At 37.2% G+C, this 26,922-nt stretch overlaps 1 protein-coding gene across 5 annotated transcripts in view; it reads right to left on the reverse strand.

Annotated features, from left to right (window-relative positions):
• The window catches only part of ASH1L (ASH1 like histone lysine methyltransferase), a 268,283-nt gene that overhangs the window by 51,925 nt on the left and 189,436 nt on the right, over nucleotides 1–26,922 (reverse strand). For all 5 annotated transcript variants that reach the window (XM_069078224.1, XM_069078221.1, XM_069078222.1 and 2 more), the window contains 5 exons: nucleotides 14,778–14,851; nucleotides 12,877–12,922; nucleotides 12,585–12,693; nucleotides 7,249–7,455; nucleotides 7,001–7,147 (listed from right to left, as the gene is read on the reverse strand). In XM_069078224.1, the coding sequence (XP_068934325.1) occupies nucleotides 7,001–7,147; nucleotides 7,249–7,455; nucleotides 12,585–12,693; nucleotides 12,877–12,922; nucleotides 14,778–14,851 (583 nt within the window). The remainder of the gene's footprint in view (nucleotides 1–7,000; nucleotides 7,148–7,248; nucleotides 7,456–12,584; nucleotides 12,694–12,876; nucleotides 12,923–14,777; nucleotides 14,852–26,922) is intronic.

Below are 26,922 nucleotides of genomic sequence, written 5' to 3' on the forward strand. Positions count from 1 at the left end.
ATTCCAACACAAAGGGAAGCCTACAGTTCTGTCACTCTGAACCAGCAGTGACTTCCCGCTGGATGATAGTGGCTGAGTCTAACAAAAGTCTACCAAAATTCTAAAAGGAACAAGTCCACAGATATGATGCTCAGATCCAGTAACTTGCAAAGCTCAGACCAGAAGGACAGCTATCAGATTTTGCCCTAGATCAGAGCCCCTTGGGAGCTCTGATAGTTTTTAGGTCCCCAGTCTCAGCTGAACCGGAGATCCTGGAATAACACAACATTCAAAACTCTTATGAAACCAGCAGGAGGACCAGCCCAGGCATCGTATCCATAAATGCATAGAACCTGGCCCTAACAGTACAAAGTAAGTCCAAGTCAGGAAGCTAGCTAGAAAAATAAGCAAACATAAAGAATATTACCATAAAAAGCTATTATAATAAGAGGCATTCTAAGGCATAAATCCAGAAGAAAAACACCAAAACAGAATAGGAAAATATTCAATTAGAATTCCCAGAATGAGAGGTTGTTGTTATTGGTTTGTTTTTTGGGTTTTTTTGGAGGGGGAAAGGCAGGGCAATTGGGATTAACAGACTTGCTCAAGGTCATACTAAGTGTTAAGTGTCTGAGGCCGGTTTGAACTCAGGTCCTCCTGACTCCAGGGCTGGTGCTCTATTCACTGTGCCACCTAGCTAACCCCTGGTTGTTGTCTTTTTTAAAGAGCTAAAATATTTTAATAATTGAGGGGCTAGAGGAAAAAAATGAGAAAAGAAATGAAAGCTATGGAAGAAAGAATTGTAAACTGAAGTGGCTTTGGCATAAGAGATAAAAATTTTGCTGAAGCAAAACTACCTCTCTGAAAATAAGAATGCCCCAAACAAAAGATAAGGACTGCATGAGACAAATAGAAATATTAAAACAAAGAAAAGGACGGATGAAAAAAAATTGTAAGATACCTCACAGCAAAAACAACTCACCTGGAAAACAGATTGAGAGGAGATAATCTGAGAGTCATTGGGCCACCTGAAAGCCATGATCAAAAATAGGAGCCAAGACACTATATTTCAAGAAATCATAAAAAAAAAAACTGCCAGAGAATCGAGGACAAAATGGAAATCAAAATCCCACAATGAAAATTCCCAGAAATATTACAGCCCAAATCCTGAGCTTCCAGGCCAAATAAAAAAAAATGACACAAGCAGCTAGAAAGGAAATGATTCAAGTAATAAGGAGCGACAAATAGAATCCGACATAATTTAGCAGCCACCACTATAAAGGAGTGGAGGGTTTGGAATAAAGTATTCTAAAAGACAAAAGGAGATACACACACACACACACACACACACGTATGTATGTATATATGTTTAAAATAGCCAAGAATAACTAGCAAAAGTGAGTACAGTCCCAGAGTGGGAGAAAATGGACCTTTAATAAAATAAAGGGCTTTCAAGCATTCCTGATGAAAAGAGCATATCTGGGGGTGGCTAGGTGGCACAGTGAATAGAGCACCAGCTCTGGAGTTAGGAGGACCTGAGTTCAAATCTGGCCTCAAACACTTAACACAAAACTAGCCGTGTGACCTTGGGCAAGTCACTTAACCCCAACTACCCTACCTTCCCCTCTCTCCAAAAAGGAAAGAAAAAAAGAACACATCTGCTGTATGGAAACTCTGAAGTACAAATGCCAGAGAATAAGCAAAATATCAAAAGGTAAACGTGCAAGGGGCAGTTAGTGACACAGCGAATAGAGCACCTGGCCTGAAGTCAGGAAGATTTTCAGTCTTCCTGAGTTCAAATCTGGCCTCAGACACTATTAGCTGTGTGACCCTGTTTATCACTTAACCCTGTTTGCCTCAGTTTCCTCATCTGTAAAAATGAGCTTGAGAAGAAAATGGCAAACCAATCCAGAATCTTTGCCCAAAAAACCCCAAATGGAATCACAAAGAGTTAGACAAGACTGAAAAAAATGACAAAACAACAATGAATTATTGAGCAAATAATCATAATGGACTAAAAAAGGATAAAACTGTTAATATTCTCTTAGAGGGGGATATTCTCTCAGAACCTTTTCTTCATTGGAGAGTCTAAATGGAGGGAGTCTAATTGGACACAGGACCCAGGAGTGGCTTTGTTATATCTTGATGACTTTTAAAGGAAAAATATAAAGAGAGGGCAAAAGGCAGGTAGAAGGGGTGGTAAGAAAGGAAGGATTGGGGAAATTATTTCACATAATCAAAGCAGACGTCTAAACAAAGAGGAAGGGGTGGGGATGGTGGGTAATATCCAAATCTCACTCTCATATGAACTGGTTAAAGAAGGGAAAAGTATAGAAACACACAAAGCTGAGTACAGAAATACATTTCACTCAATAGGAAGACAGGAGAGAAAAGGAAGAGAGAGGGAATAAGAAGGAATGCAGATTAAGGGAGGGATTAATCCTAAACAAAACAAACTCTAAGATGTATAAAAATAATAGCAGCTCTTCTTGTGGTGGTAAAAAATTGGAAATGGAAGGGATATTCATCATTTGGGAATGGCTGAACAAGGTGTGGTGCATAAATGTATTGGAATACTAACGTGCTGCAAGAAACGAAGGCGATGGTTTCAGAAAAACAAGTTCGTACAGGAAGACTGGTAATGAACTGATGTAGAGTGAAGTGAGCAGTAACATCTTAAAGACAAATAGTGTGGAAAGCCTTAGAAAATGATTAATGAAATGATCAACCACAACTGCAGGGGATTTATGAAGAAACATGTTACCCAACTTCCTGATAGAGGACTAATTATGATTATGAAATTAAGATTATGAAAAAAGTCAACCAACCAGAAAAGGATATCTAGGATCTTAATGAAGAAAATATCTTCTTGAAAATTAGAATTGGGCAAGGGGAAGCCAATCAAGTTATAAGAGACCAAGAAATAAAACAAAATTAAAAAAAAAATAGGTGAGAATATGAAACATCTCATTAGAACAACTGATCTGCATAAAAATGTGAAAAGGATCCATGTGTACAAAAATATTTATATCAGCTCTTTTTGTGGTGGCAAAGAACTGGAAATTGAGGGGATGCCTATCAACTGGGGAATGACTGAACAAGCTGTGGTATATGAATGTAATGGAATACTATTGTGCTATAAGAAATGATGAACAGGACTTCAGAAAATCCTGGAAAGACTTATATGAACTGACGCTGAGTGAAGTGAGTAGAACCAGGAGAACATTGTTCACAGAAACAGCCACAGTGTACAATGACTGATTTTGATAGACAAAGAGGAAGGGGTGGGGATGGTGGGTAACATCCAAATCTCACTCTCATATGAACTGGTTAAAGAAGGGAAAAGTTATGGAGTTAGAATGCAGAGCAAAGAAGACTATTTTTCTTTTTTGTTTTTTTCTTTCTCATGGTCTCTCCCATTTGTTATAATTCTTTTATGCCACATGACTAATGTGAAAATGTGTTTAATAGGAATGTATGTGTAGAGCCATATCATATTGCATGCTCTCTTGGGGAGGGGGGATAAGGAGGTGGAGAAAATGGAAAACTTACAGAAGTGAATGTTGAAAACTAAAAATAAATTAATAAATGTAAAAAAAAAACCTGATCTGGAGATCAGTTAAGAAGACATAAGAATTATCAGACTACCAGAAAGCTATCAAAAAAAGAATCTTGATACAATAATACAAAAAATAATTAAAGAAAATTGTCTTGAAGCATTAGAACAAGAGAGGAAAGTAGAAATAGAAACAGAAAAACTCTACTGATCACCACTTGAAAGAGAGTCTATTAAGGAAAACTTACATGAGTATCACAGTCAAATTCTGAAATCCTCAGGTCAAGGAGAAAATATTACAAGCAACTAGAAAAAAACCAATTCAAATATGGTAGAATCATAATTAGAATCACACAAGATCTAGCAGTGGCGACATTAAAAGACCACAGGTCTTATAACACTATATATCAAAGAGCAAAGGAACTGGAATTATGGCTGAAAATATACCCAGCAAATTAAGCACAATCCTAAATTTTAAAAAAACATAAGACATTCAAGGAACTCCAGACTTTCACAGTTTTGTTAAAAAAACAAACAAACAAACAAAAATACCCTGAACTTAAGAGAAAATTTGACATACAAGATTCAAGAGAAATATAAGGTACATATCAAAGATTAATTACTAAGGAAAGACTGTTTACTTTTTACATGAAGAAATGTAAAATGTATGTGTAAGATTATTAGTAATTGGGTAGCTCAAAAAGAAAGATTGGGGTAGTCCTGAGTATGATGTTGATTGCAAAAAGTAAAGCCATTGAGGAAAAGGCAAGGAGTAATTATCTTCTACAAATGAGGTGCGAGGAAGAACTGACAGAGGAATTAGATGGAGGAGGAAGGCTGGTAGTTCTGGAACCCTACTTTCCTGTGGAATGGGTTAAAGAGGGAACAACACATATATATTTAGAAGAGTATAAAAATCTTCCGAATTCAGAAAGAAATAAAAGTCTAAGGGAAAAGGGAGGGGAGGAAGAGGATAAGGTAGGAATTTTTAGGATTCCTACTCACACTAGATATGAGTTAAAAAGAGAGCAATAAACACATTAGAAGGGAATAAAAGTCTTCTAAATTTTTTTTAAAGCAATTGGGGTTAAGTAACTTGCTCAAGGTTACATGGCCAGTTATTTCTGGGTGTGGTGCTAAGTATCTGAGCCCGGATTCGATCCCCAGGTCATCCCGACACTGGGGCCGATGCTCTTACTTGCTGAGCCATCTGGCCGCCCCTAGTCTTCTAAATTTTTAAAGAAATAAGAGGGTGAGGGAATAAGATAAGAGGCATGGTAGTGAAGGTATCTAGATTAATGGGAATGAGAAAAAGAAGGAACATTTATACACACACACACACACAGACACATGCATACACACACATATATATATATATATATATGTATATATTTCGAAGGCTATAAAAGTTTTCTAAATTCAGATAGAAACAAGAGGGTAAGGGGAAAGGGTGGGGGGGAGAGGATAAGGGAGGAATCTTTGGAGGTGGAGTAGGTCAAGTACATGAAGGGTAAGGTAGCAGGTAGAAGTAGAGGAGTCTGGAGGGATAGGAAATAAGAGATACACACAAACATAAAATAAAGATAAGGAGTAGGATTAGAAAAAAAAACAGAGGTAGTAATAAAGATCTCAGACAAAGCTAAAGCTAAAATAGATTTCATCAAAAGAGAAAAATAAGTAAACACACTATATGTCAGCCATATAAGTAAATGTTGTTTTAGATGATTTAAAATAACTAGACAGTATATGATTGGAATATTGCTGTGGTGTAGGAAATGATGAGTTGGTGGACTTAGAAAAATATGGAAAGACTTGGACTTATGAAGGAAGAAGTTATCCATCCTCAGAGAAACATAGGACAAACAAGTATAGTACAGTCTTACATAGATGCATATGAATGTATATGTTTATATATAAGCATGATTACAGATATCTTAGTATAGGTATATATATATATATATGTGTGTGTGTGTGTGTAGGTGTATATATGTGCATACAAATGTGTATATATGTATATATTCGTGTGTGTGTATCTGCTACTTAATTATAGCCTTGATGGGAGAGGAGGGGAGGGAGAAGAGCAAAGTAAAAAGTGCACAGCAGAGAACAAAAGAAAACATGAGGTGAAACTTTATATGGACAGGCTAGATTACTGGCCCAAATCAAATAATAGGACATTTTTATGGGGATGAAGTCACATTTTAGCTAAAAAAAAAAAAGTGTCAGAAATAAAATATAGGGAAAGTGGGACCATGAGAAAGATTTGGAGATTTTAGTGTCCTGAAAATTCACTGTGTCAAAAGGTTGATTAGGAGGAAGTCAAAAACACTAATGCTATATCAATAAGCAAAGTGATCAGGTCTAGGCAGATGACAACTCTAGTTGCATTTGCTCTGGACACATCTGGAGTATTGTGTTCAGTTCTTGGCACCACATTTTAGTAAAGATATGAATAAGCCAAAGAGCATCCACAAAAGCATTACCATGACAGGGAAGGACTTTGGCCTGATGGATGTGTCTAAGTATGTGAAAAGTTGTCATGTGGGAGAGGGATAAGACTTAACTCTGTTTGGTCCAGAAAATGGAACTAGAAGAAATGTTTTGAAAGTTGTCAAAAGTTAAATTTAGTCTGTATATAAAGAGAAATTTCATAACAATTAGAGCTATTTGAAGTGTTAAGTGTTGCTCTGAAAGTTAAGTCCTCCCCCTCACTTAGTTTAGTTGTTTTTCAGTCATGTCCAACTCTTCATGACCCCATTAAGGCAAAGATACCTAGAATGGTTTGCCAGTTTCTTCTCCAGTTCATTTTCCTCATCATTTACAGATGAGGAAATTAAGGGAAACAAGGTTCAGGGTCACATAGCTAGCAAGCGTATAAAGCTGGATTGGAAATCAAGTCTTCCTGAATCCAAGTCCAATGCTTTATCCATTGCACTACCTAGTTTCCCCTTCTCCCTCATTGGAGGTATCCAAAGAAAGGCTGGATGACCACTGGTCAGATATGTTGTAGATGGAATGACACTCATAGCTCTGAACTCTTATAGTTATAAACTTTGGGGAGTGCAGGGAATGAGCTCCACGCTTTTCTTGAATCCTTTTCAGTGCCAAACACAGAGCTAGGCAAATAATATACACTTAATAAATGAACTGATTAAATGCCAATCTGGTACCTTATCCAAAAGTCCCTGAAGTTAACCATCAATTTTAAATGCTCTCCTTGGAGAAGGTTATGGAAATGGAATATTTAGTGAGATCACGTGAATTCATCTAATTTGCCTTGTGTAGAGTTATCCATCCTTAATTTCTAAATATAGAGGACTATAATTTATAGATAGGCTATAGGCTGCATTGGTGGATGGAGTTGCCACACTAGAGTCAATCAAGAGTCCCTGGGGTATGTTTCCTGGCTATACAAGATACCACTTGTTTCACCAGACCTTTGGCTCCACCTTCCCTCTTCCTTACCATTTCTGCATTTCACAATTTGGGTTACAGCTGTGGTTGATGAATCGGGCCTCATTGCCCATGCGGTAGCTGTCAATCACCATTCCACTGTCCAGATTTAGGCAGTAGTGGTCACTGTGATTATGGTATTGTTCAATCATTCTGTTCCTGAAGGAGGAATGCATGAAGACTAAGTTAGCTTAGAGTTTAAAGTAAAACCAAGTGTTTTGTCTTAACATCTAACATTTTCCTGACTGGACTTACTGTACCTGAACTCCTGCTCACTGACAACTTCTCCCAAGTATTCGATGATGAACTGGCCAGCTTTCAAAGGTTCTTTGGTCCGGATCCCCCAGCCCTTCTCCTCAGCTCGGAACCGCTCAAGACACTGTACCCACTCATGCCTTTGTATCCTCTGATTACAACACTGCTCCCCACAGGGACAGGTATTGGGGGAACACTCAGCAAATATCATTCTAAAGAGAAAAAGAATCAGAGGTCAAATCCCAGCTTTCATAAGATCTACTGGGTGTCCAACAAGGACAAATGACTAGAAAATGAGATAGATTGTTCATTTAATGAGAACAAATGATAATACACAGAAAATCTGAATATTGACCAGTATCTGTGAAATGCTGGAAAGTCTCTAGTTTACTGCATCAATCTCTACAGAGGATTTATGGTAGGACAAGGACCAGAATCATACAGGATGAAGTATAGTGGGGTTGTAGGTTATGGTTGTGGAAGGAATCCATACTGATGAAATTCCAGATCTGTTGAGGTATGGAAATTCTGTTGTAAGGCTTTTAGTCAAGGTGATTATCTGGAAATATCCAGGAAAAAAACACTAAAAATAGTACCATGTAAAAAAATTAATCAAGAAATACAATGAGCAACTTTTGTAAATGACTTTTTCTATCCCAGAACTGTACCAAAAAAAAAAAAAATCAGCCAGAAGCCTACAAGCAGTAGGGCCCCTTGCCTATGCCAGAGCTCAGAGAAACAAGCCAGTAGCCTCCCAGTGGACCAGAGCCTGACTAAAGACATATGTAACCTATAAGGTTCTATACTTCTAGGCAGGCTGCCCCAAGAAAGCCAGAAAGACTGAGTTATAACAACAAACGTGCCGTGTCTGTAGTCAAAGCAGCATTTAAACTGGAAAACCCCAGACCTATAGCTTCTGAGGTTCTTAGCACTCAATCCCGAGATGCCACAGAGGGCTCTAGAGCTTGGAACCTCAAAGATTGAGGGGAGATTAACCATTATAAGTAGACATCAACATGGAACCCGAGTGACCTAGGTTGAGACTAAGCAGGAACAACTACTTCACCCACAATGGCAAAAGGGAGTAGAACCTGACCCTAGCACAAAGCCTCAATTAAGGAACTAAAGATGGAAAGATGAATAAACAAAAGATACTGAATAGTAGGACAAATCAGGATAGATTTAAAGAAACCCAAAATTCTAACTAAAAAGGGTAGACTAAATCCACAACTATAGCAAGCAGAGACTAAATAGATTTTCAACAAGGACTATATAAATAAGAAATGAATAGATAAAAACTGGAATAAAAGTTCTAGAGGAAAGAACTAGAAGAATAAACAGCTTAGAAAAAAGGTAAACCTTTCTTAAATTAAAGGAATTCCTGAAAATTAGCAAAGACCAAACAGAAACCAATGACTCCAAGATATAGCAATAAATATTACGGAAAAAAAACTAAAATGCAAAAAAAATAGGATAAAATGTAAGGTATCTGTTATAAAAAACAAAAACAAGTCAAGGAGAGAAAATTTAGGTATCATTGGACTTCTTAAAAAGTATGATTTTTTTTTTAAAGAGGGAAAAACAAAGCCTGAGACACTATATTTCAAGAAATCAAAGATGAAAATTGCCCAGAGTCATTAGAATTGGAGGGCAAAGTGAAAATATATATTAAAAAAAAAAAATCTACTGATCAAAGAAATCCAAAATGGAAAAATACCAGGAAATGTCACAGGCAAAATCCAAAGCTTCCACATCAAAGAAAAAAAAAATACTGCAAGTAGCCAAAATCAAATAGTTAAAGTACCAAGCATCTAGAGCCAGATACACAGAAGACCTGGCAGCTTTCCATATAAAGGAGAGGAGATCTTGAAATACACAAAATATTCCAAAAGGCAAAAAAAACAGAATTATAATCAAGACTAATTTATTCTGAAAAGCTAAGCATTAATCCCATAGTGGAAAAAAATGTACTTTCAGTGGAATAGTGATCTTTTAAGAACTACTGATAAAAAAAACCCATAACTAAGCCAAAACTCTGAAATATAAAGACAAGGATCAAGAGAAACCCACAAAGTTAATCTGAACAACTGGAAGGAGTTATAAGATGAACAACTGCTAATATACTAATGGAAGAGAAGATACAAGTGTCATTTCAGGACAAAATGAGGAAGTTAAATAAGACAAAGGATCTAGAGGTAGATCATTTCTGATTTGAAGATCTTAAAAAAGGAAAGAAAAGGCGAAATAAAAGGAATAAGCTAGTATGGACAGGAAGAAGAATTTACTATTTGTCATGGGCAGCTACGTGACAAAGTAGATAGAGTTCAGGGTCTGGAGTCGGGAAGACCTAAATTCAAATCTGGCTTCAGACATTAGATGTCTGAACTTAGGCAAGTCACTTAACCTCTGTCTGCTTCAGTTTCCTCAACTCTAAAATGAGGATTCGAATAGCACCTACCTTCCAAGGTAGTAAGGATCAAATGAGGTAATGTGCTTAATAAATGCTTTTTCCATTCATAACTGGAATGCATAAGGAGTATACAAACATGGGGGAAGGCTAGGAAGAAAGGATATGAGGTTATTATCTGAATTCTTATCTGAATCAGACAAGGGAAAGTTTAACACACACATGCAGAGAGTAAGGTGTGAAAATATACCAACTCAGTATGGAAATAGGTGATATGAGGGAAGAGGTGTGAAATAGTATTGGAATAATACTAAGGAAGGAATAGTTATAAGCAAAACAAACTTCCTGATCCTGAAGGGAGATTAAAAGGAAAAAAAAGATCTGGAAATTTAAGGTGGTGACCATCAACTGGGGAATGGCTAAAAAAATTATAGTATATGAATGCAATGAAATATTATTGCACAGATAGAAATGACAAAAAAGATTGATTTTAATTGGAATAATGGATTGATAGAGTTAACAAAACCAGGAGGACATTTTACATGGGTCAACATCAGCGTAAAGAAAAGCAACCTTGAAAGACTTAAGGACTCTAATGAAAGCACTAAGCAAGCACTTCTTCAGAGGACCTTATGATGATCCTCAGAGAAGGGTGACCAGGATCATAAAAAAAGGTTGGACCTTAAGATCAAGTTACATAAGAACTGTTGAAAGATCTTGCAGATTCAGCATGGAGAAAACTTGGGGGAGACTTGATAACTACCTTCAGGTATTTGAAGTGTTGTCATTCTGAAGAAGAATTAAACTTGTTTCTTTTTGGTCACAGAGGACAGAACTAGGGAAGTTGAAAAAAGTTAAGTAAATTTAGGACTGATATAAAAAAACCCTTTCTAATAAACAGAGCCACCCAAAAATGGAATAGGCTGCTTTAGGAGATGGTAGGTGTTCCTATCACTGGAGATTTTAAGGAGAAGCTGGATGACTATTTGTTAAGTATATTGAAAAGGGTATTCTTATTTAGGCATAGGTTGTACTAAATGGTCTTTGAGTTCCCTTCTGACTGAGATTCTAGGCTGGTCAAGCTGGGGTCAAGACTGTGAATGGAAGAAAATGAACTCAGAGCAAAGAGAACAGACAGGGAGGAGGTACTGGAGGTTGGAATGTAATATTCTTCAGTACCTTCCCCACTCTTCTAATTAGGCTGGTCTACTTAGGTATGGCCCATAGAACTGCCACAGACATCATATCTTCCCTAATTTTGTTCTCCTTGCCTGAAGTATTGTTCTCATCCAAATCCTACCTATTTCTTTAAAGTCAACCTCTTCCATGAGACAGCCTTTGATGCTCCATTCCTTTTTTAAAAATCTATTCAACAAACATTTATTAAAGAAAGTGAAAATACTAAGTATGCTTCAATATGTATTCAGAGTTCATCAGTTCTCTCTTTGGAAGTGGAAAGCATTTTTCATCATGGGCTGTGATCAAAATATTTAAGTCTTTCACAGTTGAGCATCATTACAATATTGCTGTTACAACGTTTTCCTGGTTTTGCTTACTTCACTTGGTATCAGTTCATTTATGTTTTTCTGAAACCATCCTCTTCATCATTTCTTATAACACAACGGTATTCCATCACAATCATATATGCCAACTTGTTCAGCAACTCCTCAATTGATGGGAATCCCTCAATTTCCAGTTCTTCACCACCACAAAAAAATGCTGCTATAATTATTTTTGTACATATAGGTCTTTCCCCTTTTCTTTGATCTCTTTAGGATAGAGACCTAGTAGTGGCATTGCTAGATCAAAGGGTATACACAGTTTTCTGGCCCTTTTGGGTATAGCTCTAAATTGTTCTCTGAAATGGCTGGACCAATTCACAACTCTACCAATGGTGCATTAGTGTAGCTATTTTCCCACATCCCCTCTAGAATTTTTTGTTTTTGACAGTCATGAAGTGATACCTCAGAGTTGTTTTAATTTGTATTTCTCTAATCAATAACAATGATTTAGAGTATTTTTTTTTCATATGACTTGATCATTTTTATATCTTCTTTAGAAAACTGCTTGTTCATATCCTTTGACCATTTATCAACTGGGGAAGGGCTCTTATTTTATAAATTAGGTTCTAGTTCCTTATATATTTGAAAAATGTGATGAACCCATTCCTAATGGGTCTTATACCCTGAACTTCTAGAGAATCCATTCTGAACCATACTATTTAGTACTTCGTTATGCTTTATGCTGTTCTCATTATTACAAGATCAGAAGAGAATTCAGGTCCAGAACACTGAGAGCATAAAGAAGTTTCTTAATTGCTTGCTGATTAACCAAATACTGTTACTAAAGGCCATTTTACTAGGCTAGTGAAAGAGCTTCTCACCGATTGACTATAATGAGATTTTTCTTATTAAGAATTTAAGATTAATCTATCCAGCTTACTGCCTCCAGGCAGGCCTAAACCATTTCAGACAGATGGTAATTAATATGATTTTTAAAGGCTGTGGTCAACAGAAATTCTAAAATTTCTTTTTTCTAACCTAAATTATTCATGCTATAACTTCTGTTGATGAGATTTTGTATTCTATACTAGCTACATGTGAGGTAAATTTGTTAGCTCTTTGAAGTCAATTTAACTTATTTCATTTATTTAATGGTATAGTATGTTATGCATCTCATTTAATTTATATCTCAAAGTATTAGTCTCTTTTGGTTGTAGTAGTATGGCTAATGATAGATGCATAGTTTCAGCATCAGGAAGATTTGAGTTAAGTAATTTCACTTCTCTAAACCTGTTCTGGGGGATAATGATAGCAATTACCTTTAGGGTTAATTTAAGGCTCAGATGAGATGATAATGCATGGAAAGTACTTTTCAAATGTTCAAACACTATACAAAAATGCTAGTTATAATGATGATGATGATGAATATTACCTGTTGAGGCAGTCATCCATACAACCCTTCCTATTGCCATCATCTGGTTTTTTACAGTTGCAGGTGGTAGCCTCATAGCCAGAAAGAGGCTTGACATCAACGTAGACATCTTGAGGAGGAAGGAAAGAGAAGTCTATGAGTCAGGATAAAATAAAATTTTTCAACAGTAAAGCCATGGAAAATTAGGAGGGTGGGATGAGATGGAAGCAGAAAATAAAAAGGGACAGAAGTAGGTTAAGAACAAATGCAGACAAAAGTCATCAGAGTCCTTTGATAGTTACAAGTTACTCACTTGAACGGATTTTTTTGTATAGTGGGACATCTGGCTTTTTATATAGCTAGAAGAAGAAGAAAAGAAATATCTTGATACAGTATTTAACTTCAAATGTCAGTCAGTAGCAACAATCACTACAAAGACAGGAAATTATCAGTAAACTCTGCTCATATGGAAATATTTTAAATGAATTTCTGTGTAGAATATGCTTGAAGACAACTCTTGCTTAAGTTTTAACTTTGGATAGAGGGAACCTTCACTAGAAGATGGGGACAAAGAATTGGAATCACTAGGAGAAGCCAGAATTATGTAAAGAACTGAATGGCATTTTGTCTGATAGCCTTAACCAGAACCTCAAGAATAAAGAGACATCAATATTCTCTTTGCCATCAGGGTGTAGGGTGGGGTGAGGGAAGAGGCATGCAGAAGACTTCTACTGGATTAGTTGGGTGGTCTAGGTGCATAGGATTGTAGTAGATGACTGTAGGTATTCAGGCTCAGAATTGGGAGAAAGGAAATCTTCCCTTTCTATTTAAGGCAATTAAATTAATGAATTAGTGAATGAAAGGCCTGAAAAGGGAGCTCCCACATTAAGTATTTATCAATGCAACCAAGAATGTACTAGAAGTCAGGCAGTCTGGTAACATTATGCTATAGAACAGTGGTGTCAAACTTAATAGGAACAGATCTCTGTGATAATCATACTGTCTTAGAAAACCACAAAAGAACATTATCTATGATGTATTTTTATTTATATTGTTAAACATTTCCCAATTATATTTTAATCTGGTTCAAGCACACTCAAGAGTTTTGTTGCCAACACCTCTGCTGAGAGAATAATACAACTCAAGCTGGAAAGGATCTGGATAGGGTCATGTTCTAGAACTGTGATTTCAATTGAATAGAGAACTTTCTGAAAGTTATAGTCTTGAGAGCTGTCTAGAACACTGAGAGGTTAATTGATTTGTCCAGTGTCACACAGCTAGTTATGTGTCAGAGGCAGAATATGAACCCTAGTCTTCCTGACTTTGAGTTCAGCTCACTATCCACTGTAACACACCAACAGTTAGAAAGAAATATTTATTAATTTTCTGAGAATAAGCCCAAGATAATTTCTCAGTGGCTGTGTTAAAATACTGATTTTCCTTCAGTATTAAATGGCCTTCCAGTTGATTATAATCTAACATAATGATCCTCTCAGAATCAAAAAGGGAAGTTGCTAAATAGCACAGAGAAGGAAAAGTCAACAGCTTTTGCCCTTTTGAGATTAAAGTTTGATGGTATTTTGGTAAAGGCTGAGAGAATATCCAGCTCATTTGTATGGCTGGTCCTGTTATCCCACAGTTCTTTCTCATTGTGAGGGCAGGGCTGAAGCCTAATGCAAAAATCAATGGTGAAAACTTTTCAATTAGAAAAGGAAGAAAAAAAAAGATCTTCCTATTTTTAGTTTCTTGTGTATTCCCTTCCCCCTCAATTTAAGTGTTATTTTCTTTGCTTTCCTTAGTAGAATAATCTTAGTTTGCAAGTGAATAATAAATTCCACACTACTGGGGAAAAGCCAACAAAAATAAGGCTGAAAATGTCTTCATCCTGTTGGCAGTACATTTGAATTCTCCAGAGACTTGCCTCACAGAGGATCTTTGCAGAACAGTCTTGCTACCAAAATAAAAGTCTATAGTTGTACTAGAGATGGGTCAATTTGGGAACCTAGGACCTACCATCATTTCTCAGCACAGGTCACAGGCAAAAAGGCCAAGTTAAAAAACAAGTGCAAATTCATTTTCTTCAGTCTCTAACCTTCACAGGGACTTTTCTTAATACTTGCTAAAATGTCAATATAACAAGAAAGTAATGGACAAAGGCTTTAGTTTTTCTCTTTCTACATGAGAATAAAATCCAAAGAATCATGTTCTTTGTACCTGATTGTGTTTCCATTGCCAAAGGATGTCATAGGGAAGCTGAAAGTCAATTCTCTTTTGTCTCAGATACTTTCCTGAAACATAAGCATCATGAAGTTTAACATTTAGGTAACAGTTATACAACAACCATAATATCCAATCTAGAATGAACGGAGGAGAAAATTCCTAATTATATGGTATACATATTATCCGTGTATAAGCTATATGTAATCTAAACTACTCTTCAGCAAATGAGGTACGATAAATGGATTCACACTGCTTTTTATATCATCCTACATAAAATAATTAGGCAAACCTATAGCAAAATAAAAATAATACAACGTACTAGACAGGGTAGGGATTGGACCTATGATTTTACTGATAGAGGGAAGTCTCAGTTTAGAACAGTCCTACCAAAGAAGGTTGACATCGTTACAATTTAATCTCTTATAGCACTGTCTATTGGACTGAAAAGTTAAGCTCAGAAGAGTTGCCCAGAGTCACACTTCAGACAAATGTCAGAGTCCTTCTAGCTGTAAAGTCAGCTCTCAATTTACTATGCCACACTGCTTCTCTAATATATCCAAAATCAAAGAAAAAGAATTTTTAGATTATCAACCATTTTGGATCATGTAAACTATTTCTCTTAATTATTCTTTATAACTGACAAGTGACTATATAAGAAGGATTCTTAAGAACTTCTTATATTTCAAATTCCAAGACTCAGGTTAGTTGTGCTTCCTTGCAAAAGAATTACAGCTGGCCAAGGGTGATATTTCGACAGCACAGGTGACTGGGAGAAATCAGTAAGAGACAACTATAGTTGGCAGAGGGATAGAATTGATTCTTCAGGAAGAGGATGAGGAATCAAAGTTGAACCATTTAAAAACTAACTCTGAAATTAACATGTAAACTTCTAACCATCCTGGTTAGATTCCGCAGTTATTTTCCCTAACAGACATGAGATAAAAGCTTCTGGATTTTTTAAAGTAATACTATTTTTCTAGAAAAACATCCATACCCAGCTCAACACTAGCCTATTATTCTTAGTTCCCATCTGACAGCCTGAATTTTATTAAGAGGGAAAGTGCAACAGGCTGCCACAGTTGTATTTGCAAGTTAATGAATTTCCTATTGTCTTTTGCATTCCACTTCCACATGTTGGAGATGGAGTAGGGAAAGTATGGTGATGGGTTCATCTTTACTTTCCTGTCTTAGGTTTCAAAAATGGAGCTAGCTGATTTATATACAAAAGTTAGGATACATCTTGGTCAAGCTCAGTTGGAGTTATCCTGGTATAGTGACACAATGAACTGGACCTGGAGTCAGGGAGACCTTAGTTCAAATATGACCTCAGACACTTACTGGTTGTGTAACTCTAGGCAAATCACTTAAACTTCTTCAGCTTCAGTTTCTTCAAATGTAAAATGAGGACAGTAATAGCACCTACCTCCCAGGGTTAAGAGGATTAAATAATCTTTGTTAAGTGCTTAGCAAAGCTACTGGCACACAGTAGGCACTTAATATTTGTTCCCTTCCCCTACCTCCTACAGTACAAAAAATGTCGGACTGAGTCTCAAGTCTGCCACTCACTACCCTCATATCCTTGAGCAACTACATCTTTCTGGGCCTTGGTTTCTTCATCTGTAAAACAAGGGTATTACAATAGATGGCTTCTACAGTTCCAGCCAGGTCTTGTTTTAAGATTCTATGACAATCTAGTAGAACTACTCTTATTTATAACAGCTTTTGTTTAAGGGGAAAAAAGTTTACTTTCAGTTCCAGAATTGGGTGAAATGAAAAATTACAGATAATTTTTCTTTATACATACTTTTAGGGGAACTAAGAATAGGTTTTGAGATACATAATGTACCATGGTGGTTACTTAGCAAACAGTAGGTGACTTCTTCACTTTTTGCCACCAATCCCGACCCCTAACCTGAAACTGTAAGATAAACTACCTAACAAAGGGAATGTAGATAATCTTAGCCTGTGCAGGTTGTAATCCTGAACACATATTTTGTTGGTGACAGTCATTTCAAGTTGGAACTAATTTTTTCCCCCTCTGCAGAAGTACAGGGAGTTATTTTATAAGAGAGTTTTTACTTTTTGGAGAAAGGGGGAGAGTTGTAAGAAGAAGAGGGTGTGTTGATGTTGATGCCAAAAGGGAAGAAAAGAACATCAATGAAAAATTATTTAAAAAAAACATAAAGGAGAGAAGAGAAAGGAAGTTCAGAAGGGCACAGTTGGTATTAACATGTTAAATTTAATAAATGCTTTAAAAAACTTAGCAAGTGGTAAGATACTCACAATTTTGTGTATACAATTCTGTTTTTGATTTCTTTGTATAAGGAAATATTCATGTTTTTAAAGCTAATAATTTTAAAAAAGAAAATTAATAAAAAGAAGTACAGGGAACTCTATTACTTTATGTAACTCTGAAGGGAAATGAAATGATCAGCTGAGCTGGGAAGCAAAAAATCAGGGAAATCTCTATATAAGATTTTTGCTGTTAATGAAGTACTAAAGAAGGAAACAAAAAAGGAGATGATGAATGGGAATGGACAGAAACAGAGCTCAGGGAAAAGCATTATGTACCATAAAGTGAGATAAAGCTTAGATTTAGCCTATTATCTTATTCAGAGAATTCCTGGATGCTAATGACATTAATTTAAGCTTCTTAATCAGGAAAGTGGTGAATGGTCCTTTAGAATTATCTCTATTGGATCAAGTCAGTTCTAATAGATGCTAAACTGTATCATTACTTTAAGACAGGCAATAATGGTAGAGTGGAACAGAGGGCCTGCCCTGGAGTCAGGAAAATATGGGTTCAGTCTTGCCTTTCATACTATAGTGAATGTGACCGCAGGCAAGTCATTGGGCTCCAGGCCAACTTCCTAAAACAAGAAAAGAATTCATTGGTGGAGGGGAGTTTTCTTAATGGCAGTTTTACACAGTGATAAAATTACACGCCTAGACCAAAAAAAATCATTATGATTAATATTGTTTTTGTATAGTCATAGATATACAGTTAAATAAAGCTATTTTGGCTTTCTGCCCCTCTTTTAAATTATTCTTCTTATGCAAAAGGACAATGCCTTCTCTGTGTTCTGACACATCTAGATAGTAATAACACAGTGTCATACATGCAGCAGATACTCAATAACTATTTGCTAATGACAATGATAACCCCCAAATCTAGGGTTTCTTATGAATTGCCTCTAGGTTACTAGTGAATTTGTCATTTATACTGCTTAACTTGGCACTTACTATATTACTTTGTATTATGAATGAACTGTTCAAGTGTTCAAGCCTTACCACCCTAACTAACATAGGTTAGTTAGTAAAAGTATGAATTTTTATACTGCTTTGGATCTCCTATAAGGTCTAAAAGCATTCTTCAGGTAGTAATAGCTTATATTTATATAACACTTTAAGGTGTGAGAAGCTTTTTACATGTATTATCTTACTTGATCCTCAGAACTCTGTGAAGTAGGTACTATTATCATTTCCATTCTACAGATTAGGAAAGTAAGCCTTAAAGAGATTAAGTCACTAGCCAAGGGTCTTACAAGCTAGTAATCCTAACTGATTTGCTCTCCTACTCTCCAAAGTAGTTCTAATTTCCTCTATCAGGCCTGAAAAGGCATCCTTCCTTGCAAACTCTCAGGTGAGGTACTTTACTGAAAAAAATTAGAAGCATTGAGAGCTCCCCCTTTCACCTTCCTCATCATTCACACATCTTCCATTATTGCCGCCTTCACTTCAGTATCCAATGAAGATGTGACCTTTTTTATCTCAAAACCAAGCCTGATATGGGGCAGCTAAATGGTGCAGCGAATAAAGCACTAGCCCTGGAGTCAGGAGGACCTGAGTTCAAATGTGACCTCAGACTCAACACTTACTAGTTGTGTGACCTTAGGCAAGTCACTTAACCCCAAATATCCTGCCTTCCCCCCTCCAATAAAACAAAACAAAAACCAAGCCTGATACCCTTAATTCCACCCCCTTTAAGCTTCTCCAGCAAACTGCACTGTCTATTTTTTAATCTCTTCCTATCTACTGGATGATTTCCTACTGCCCACAAACATACCCATCTCTCCTCCATTCTTAAACAATCTTCACATGGTCCTACTATCCCTGCTGGTCATCTTTCTATGAAGTCCTTGAGAAAGTCAGTGGCTCTACTTTTTTCTCTTCTCACTTCCTTCTAAATCCATTTCAGTCTGGCTTCTGACCCAATTATTCAACTAAAACTTTCCTCTCCATGGTTATCAATGATCTCTTAATTATCAAGTCTAATGTCCCTTTCATCATCCTTCTTGATTTTCTACAGCAATCAACCTCCAGATTCTCCTTTCTAGATTTTTGTAACATTCTCTCTCCAACATTTAGCACAGTTCCTGGCACATTATAGGCTCTTAATAAATGTTTACTGACTGGCTGATTGGTCTCTGACTGCTCCATCTCAATCTTCACTGCTGGCTGGTATTCCAAATCAAGCCCACTAAATGTGGTTGTTCCAAGGCTCTTTCCTCTTTTCATTTATACTATGTCATTGAATTTTATCAGCTTCCATGGATTCAGTGATTATCCCTATATAGGCAATCCCTAGATTTTTATATCTAGCCCTAGTTTGTCTCCAGAGCTACAAGTTACGTATTACCACTCACTTTTTGGGTAACTCAAACTCGATGTCTAAAACATAACTTTAAAAACTTATCCCCACCACTACCCCCATCTTTTCCTTTTCTAAACTTCCCTATTAGTGTCAATGGCACCATTATCCTCCCAGTTACCAGACTTCTAACTTGGTATAATTCTTGAGCCATTATCCTACATATCCAGTTTGCTGCCAAATGCTGTTTCTACCATTACAACATTTCCTATATAACCCCTTCTATCTACTCATATAAATAACACCCTAGTTCAGGCTCTCTCCAACTAACCCAGATTATTACAACTGCCTTGTAAATGGTGTCTCCCTGCCCCAAGTCTTTCTACTCCAATAATTCTTCTGCTCAGATGCCTGATTTTCCTAAAGTGTAGGTCAGATCATATCACCTCCTTACTCAAGGAGTTTCAGGTTATCTCTAGGATCAAACATAATCTTCTCAGTTTGGCATTTAATGCTCTTTAAAACTTGGCCCTTTCCTTACCTAGTTAATCTTGTTATGCATCACTGCCCTCCACGCACTCTATCCAGCTACAATGGTCTGGTCTAGCTGCTGTTCCTCTAATATAATATTCCATTTGCCATTTCTACTTTTGTCTGTCCTTTTTTGTATACCCAGTACTCAGCACAGTGCCTAGCATATAATTAGGAGATATTAACAAATGCTTAGTGAGTGACTAGTGTATGAAGTAGGATCTGAACTCAGAACTTTATGATTCCCAAGTACAGAGTATATATACCATACCAAGCTGATGCATAGCAAAAATATTTGTTGATTGTATAATTAATGCATGGTAGCAATGGGGATAAAAAGGCTATACTGGAAGTTTAGAAACAAGGTCTGAATTCTACCCTTTAACATTGAAGCTAAAATAAATACATACATACACACACACACACACACATATATATATATATATATCATATGGAAATTTCTGAGGAAATTATTTTAACCTCAGATAATTTATAAATATAGCTGATGAAATTAAAGTATTATTCATACCTGCCTAGTGGCTAGCATGGTGAGTATGTTGTGTTTGTTGAATATGTTTATATAGATTATATATTGTTGAAGTGAATATGATTAATTGTAACATGTCCAACATGAACTAATTTCATGACAAAAGCACCTGATAACCAATAAGGAATACTGGGGGGAAAAAAGGAGAGATGGATAGTAAAGGATTTATCAGTGTTTATTCATTCAGTAAATAAGCATTTATTATTATTAAGGACCATGCCTTAAACCCAGTTCATTCTCTCAAATCTGCCAGGCATTGTGCTAAATGCTGAGGATACACAGAGAGAAGCAAACACTAAATCCCTGCCATTAAGGAAATCACATTCTAATGAGGGGGCAAAATACATAAATACCTAGGTATATATAAGATACAATCAAAGTAGATGGAAGGTAATCTCAGAGGTAGAAATTTAAGCAACTTTAGGGAATGAGAAAGGCATCTTGCAAAAAAAAAAAAAAACAAACAAAACGTCAGACTTGAGCTGTGTTCTGAAGGAAGCTAGGGAAACTAAGAGGTAAAAGTGAAAAGGGAGAACATTCTAGAACATTCAGGACATCCACTGCAAAGATTGGAGATGATGTTTGAGGGCCTGCAAAGTGGCTAGTATAGCTTTCTTTATGCACTAAATATATGTATTTCATATTGGGGTAGTGATAATGTCCCCAAATCTATCACTATTTGGATATGAGATTATCTGACTTCCTATGCTCTGATGCCATGGTCACTAAGCAACCTCTTTAAAACTAATTTAGTTTTCTAGGTACATTAATGCTGGAAAAACAGGTACTTTGGATAGTGGATAGAAGTATTATAGTTGATATAAAGGTATATTCTCTGTTGTATATTAATAGAGTGATATTCTGGCTTATAAATCACATTATTATTTCCCTTCCTCAGAGGCTAGGTTACTCTTGGGTAAACTAATAAAAGTGAGTCCCTCAAATTCTGAAGCTTGGGATCAGACACTAGATCTGCCAAGAAAGAAGACATATTCTAGAAGTCCTTGCGCGAAAATCTTAGTAACTACAAAAGACTGATTTAAATTAAACAAACATTTAAGTGTCTACTGTCCCCAAGACACTGTGCTAAGGAGATTCAGAGGCAAAAAAGAAGTTGTTTTGTCCTCAAGGAGCTTACATTCTACAAAAGACTGAACCCTCAGAAAAGGCTTTTTCCCCAACAGTGCTCCCTGAATTTAAGATAAATATGACAGAAAGAAAACAAAAACAATAACAATGAACATGTCTGTACATATCTTCCTATGAGTCAACCACTAATTAGTTCATTAGTTTAAAGAGTTCTTGATGAGACCAATGGATTTTATAAGGCAAGGATCCTTATTCTGGGTATCTTGCCCAGTGTTCAGGTTAGAAATGCTGACTTATTCCTAAACTTTTTGGATTTAAGTTCCTTCAGGTTCCTTTTGAATAGTCATGGGCTTTATTTTAAGATTTAGGCTAGTCGCTAAGCTCCCATCTTGGATCAAACTGGTAATAATCAAAATGGTCATGTTTTCCTTTAGAGCTGGTCTCTTAAAGTAGTACTTATTTTCAAAGCTCTATTTATCCTTAGTAGTAGGTTCCAGGAAATAGCTAAAACTTCTGGGACTCAGCTTTCACTTCTATGACCTCACTAGCTTAAAACAAAAGTCTCTTTCAGAAGAACTTTGGCATTAAGCCCAGATACTATGGAACTCTTCTTACCCTTATTAAGTAGGCACTAGTAAAGTTTTCTAGCAGAGAATATGTAGTTTTATTCTGTAGTTAAACCACTCTCTAACTACCTAATACAGAACAATTTAAAAAGCCTATTCAGAACTTGTTTATGTCTGATGTTTCAAATAGGCTGCTGGTGTGGCATTCCCAGAAGACTTGAAAATGGACAGGATGACTGAAATGCACTTAAAATAAAAGTCCTAAAATCAGGTGAGAATTAGGAGTTCTAAGGCCTTTATAAAGCAAAGTGCCACTGCAGCTATGTGAAGAAGGTGCTTCTTACTTATAAACCAGGCCATTATGGAAAATATATACATTTAAAAATTGTAAGGTCACTTAAATTTTACTTGGCCTATAAAACTAATATTTATCTTGGCCATATTAATTATTGCCAAATCACTCTTTCATATCAATGGTAGATATCTTTACGTTTGCCTACTGGTTCCTTTTTCCCTAGCAAAGGGAAAGAGAACTGGCTCTGCAGTCAGATGACAGGGTTCAAATCCTACATGAGACTTTGGGCAAGTCACTTGAGCCTCAGTTTCCTCATTTATAAAATGAGAGGGTTGGCACGTGAGGACCCTTTTAATTCTATATTCATAAGCCTATTAAAAACATTTAAATACTTGCCTTCTAGGTAGAATCTCATGAAAATGAACATAGTGTGTGTGTGTGGTGGGGGGGGGGCAGCCACCAGGTGGCACAATGAATAGAGCACTAGTCCTGGAGTCAGGAGGACCAGAGTTCAAATCCAGCCTCAGACATTTGACACGAAATAGCTGTGCGACCTTGGGCAAGTCACTCAACCCCAAATTGCCCTGCCTTCCCCCTCCAAAAAGAGGGGGAGTGGAGTAAGTGTGTGTGTGTGTGTGTGTGTGTGTGTGTGCACACAGACAGGGTTTTGATTTGCTTTTTTTTAAGGCCTGTTACTTAGTTCTGAGTATGCTTTCTTTGATTTCTTTAATTAGGGCATTAGGCCAATGCTTATTACCAAAGGGTACTGGGTCATTTCCAGTTGTCCTGATTTGTATCTTGCCATTGGACCCAGACGGTCCTTGAAGAGAAAGTGAGGTTGGTGACTTTATACAGCCCTCTCTCACTTAAATACAATTCACATGCAGGTTCTACATCACCTTTCTGATGTCATGCTCCTTTTTGAGAATAAAGAACAAACAACATGTGAGTAGTACAAGGTGTCCCACTGGGAACGCAACTAGCCACTTCCAATTGGGCAATGCAGTTTCTCCCTCCCTCCCTTCTTCTTCTTTTCTCTCTTCTCCTCTCCCTCTCTCTATACAGGTTATCATATCCTTACATGAGGATGCTCTGCTCAAAGAACACAGCTTTTGATTGCTGAAATATTGCAAGATATCTTGGGATTTATGGGGTAGATTTCTTTCTTTTTTTTTTACAAAATGCTTTAACTTCTAGTTTACATCATTCATTTCTGCAAGATTTTGAGATACAAATTTTCTCCCCATTTTCCCCTACTCACCACCCCAAAATAGCAGTCCCACTGGATATCCCCTCCTCCAATCTGCTCTCTCCCATATCTCCTCCCATAATCCCTCCCACTTTCCAGTACGGCACGGTAGATCTCTATGCCCCAGTGCCTGTATATCTTATTTCTCAGTTACATGTAAAATAATATTAATAATAGTATGTGTATATATATTTAAACATTTGATTTTAAAACTTTGAATTCCAGATTCATTCCCTTCCTCCCTTGTCCCCCACCCTTACTGGGAAGGTAAGCAACTCAATATAGGTTGTACACGTGTAGCCATGCAAAACATTTCCATAGTGGATATATTGTAAAAGACTTACTATATTTTCCTCCCTCCTATCCCACCTCCCACTTGTTCTATTCTCTACTTTGATTCTGTCCCTTTTCAAAAATGGGTGCTTCCAACTTCCTTCCCCCCCAGCCTGACCTCCCTTCTCCTCCCCTTCCGCCCTATTCTCCTATGGGGTGAGATAACCTGTTTAGTGTGTATGTCATTCCCTCTCTAAGCCAAATTCAATGAGAATAAGGTTGACCCATTCCCTTTTGCCTTCCTATTCTTCCCCTCCATTGTAACCATTTTCCCCTGCCTGTTCTATGAGATAATTTACCCTATTCTGTCTCTCCCCATCTCCTCTCATTATATTCCTCTCTCACCTCTTAATATCACCTTTTAAGTATCATCCCTTCCTATTAAGTTGGTCCTGTGCCCTCTATGTATACCAGTACACACATATATATACACATATATATATATACACATATATATACACACTCACTTATGTATTCACATGCCCACATACCTTCCTATACACACACACATATATGTATGTATACATACACACAGACACATATATACACACACATTTCTATTCCCTTCAACTATTCTCATACTGAGAAGTTTCATTAGTTACAATTATCGTTTTTCTATGTACGAATGTAAATAGTTCAACTCTGATAAGTTCCTTATGATTTCTTTTTCCTGTTTACCTTCTCATGCTTCTCTTGCTTCTTGTGTCTGAATGTCAAATTTTCTATTCAACTCTGGTTTTTTCATCAAGAATGCTTGAAAGTCCTCTATTCCACTGAATGACCATATTTTACCCTGAAACATGATACTCAGTTTTGCTGAGTAGGTGATTCTTGGTTTTAATCCCAGCTCCTTTGACCTCTGGAATATCATATTCCAAGCCCTTCGATCCCTCAGTGTAGAAGCTGCCAGGTCCTGGGTTATCCTGATTGTGTTTCCACAATATTCAAATTGTTTCTTCCTGGCTGCTTGTAATATTTTCTCCTTGATCTGCGAATTCCAGAACCTGGCTTTAATATTCCTAGGAGTTTTCTTTTTGGGATCTTTTCCAGGAGGTGATTGGTAGATTCTTTCAATCTTTATTTTGCCCTCTGGTTCTAAAAAACATCAGGGCAATTTTCCTTGAGAATTTCTTGAAGGATGATTTCTAGATTCTTTTTTTGGTCATGGCTTTCAGGTAGTCCAATAATTTTTAAATTATCTCTCCTATCTATTTTCCAGGTCAGGGGTTTTCCCAATGAGATATTTTACATTGCCTTCTATTTTTTTTTATTTGTTTGGATCTGTTTAATAGTTATCTTCATTTCTCATAAAGTCACTAGCCTCCATTTGCTCCAATCTAATTCTGAAGAAATGATTCTCTTCAGTGAGCTTTTAAGATTCTTTTTCCATCTGGCAAATTTGGCTTTTTAAGGCATTCTTCTCCTCATTGCCTTTTTGAGCCTCTTTTGCCATTTGAATTAATCTGGTTTTTAAGGTGTTATTTTCTTCAGTCAGGATGTTAACTCTCATTTCATAATTTTCTTGCATTGTTCTCATTTCTCTTCCCAATTTTTCCTCCACTTCTCTTATTTGATTTTCAAAATCCCTTTTAAGGTCCTCTAAGGCCTGTAACCAGCTCATAATTTTCCTGGAAGCTTTTGGTGCAGGAGTTCTGACTTCACTGTCTTCCTCCTCTTCTATGCTTTGATCCTTTTTGTCCCCAAAATAGGAGTGTAAAGTTGGGTTGTTCTGCTTGCTTTGCTTTCCTCGTTTGCTCATGTTGCCCCTCTCAATTACTTGACTTTTGGGCTTTTGGCCACAGTAGGACTCTGCTACCAGACAGGGGAGCTTTTGTCCCAAACGCTGGGGTTTTCTCAGCTGCCAGAACTTTTAGTTGAGTGCTCTCTCTGAAACCTCCACATGCTCTGGCAAGCTAGTCACACACCCTAGGACCTCCACCCTAGACTGCAATCCCAATCCAAGCAGGTTAAAGCAAGAGCCACCCTCAGACTGGTGGCTTGGTGCCCCTATACTCTGCAGGCCAGGAGCTGAAGCAGCCATGTGGCTGGCTGCAGCTGCACAGCTGCAGAGCCTCAGCCACTTCTTGCCCTGGGGGCAAAGGCCGGATTGCACTCCCAAACTACTGGATCCGAAAGTCCACACTATACTGACCTCTCACTTTGTCCTTAGCATCTATGTGTTGATAATTCTGGAAACTGGTAATCTGAAGTCCCTCCAGCCAGTGGCTGGTCAGGCCCACCCTGAGCCTAAAACTTCACATGGGGCTGGGTTCAGCTCCCAGAGCACTGTGCTGGCCGCTTCCTGCCAGCCTGCTGGGCTGTCCTCAGTGGGAGGTTAGCTTCTCTGTGTCATTTTGTGGGTTTTGTGATAGATTTCTTTCTTAAGGACCATGCCTTAAACCTAGTTCATTCTGGCTCTCATTGAATGGTCATCAATTGAGTCTTGATTGGCTCAGAATAAATGTAAATGGCAATTGTTTCTGTTCTGGTCAGAAATCCTGATGATCTTCCCCTTCCATATTGATTTTCTTTTTGACTAGGTAAAAGAGGCCATTCTTTGTCTTATTTCTTACCTAGCCTTATTTACTGAATGGGTGTAGCCTCAGTCAAACTTAGACCTGTGAAAAACCTTACCTTAAAAAGGCCAAGGTCTCCCTCCCACTGCATCCAGATGGTTCCAGAGGAGTTGAGGCTGGTGACTCTGCACAGCCCTTCCTCACTTAAATCCAATTCACTTCCAAGTTGTGGCATCACCTTCCTGATGCCATGGTCTTTGTGAATGAAGAACAAACAGTAACAACAACTGCCAAAGAGTATATACAGTAAATGGGAAAAGAGTGACCCTGTGGGTAAAGCCAATGTTTGGCAGGGAGTTTCCCAACAACAGGGCCATCACTATTACTATGCTTCTACTCCACCATCTTGACTATTGTCGTCT

Source organism: Petaurus breviceps, unplaced genomic scaffold (genome assembly GCF_028583685.1).
Source record: "Petaurus breviceps papuanus isolate PSGF00001 unplaced genomic scaffold, PetGlider_PUasm1.0 91023, whole genome shotgun sequence".
Lineage (NCBI taxonomy): Eukaryota > Metazoa > Chordata > Mammalia > Diprotodontia > Petauridae > Petaurus > Petaurus breviceps.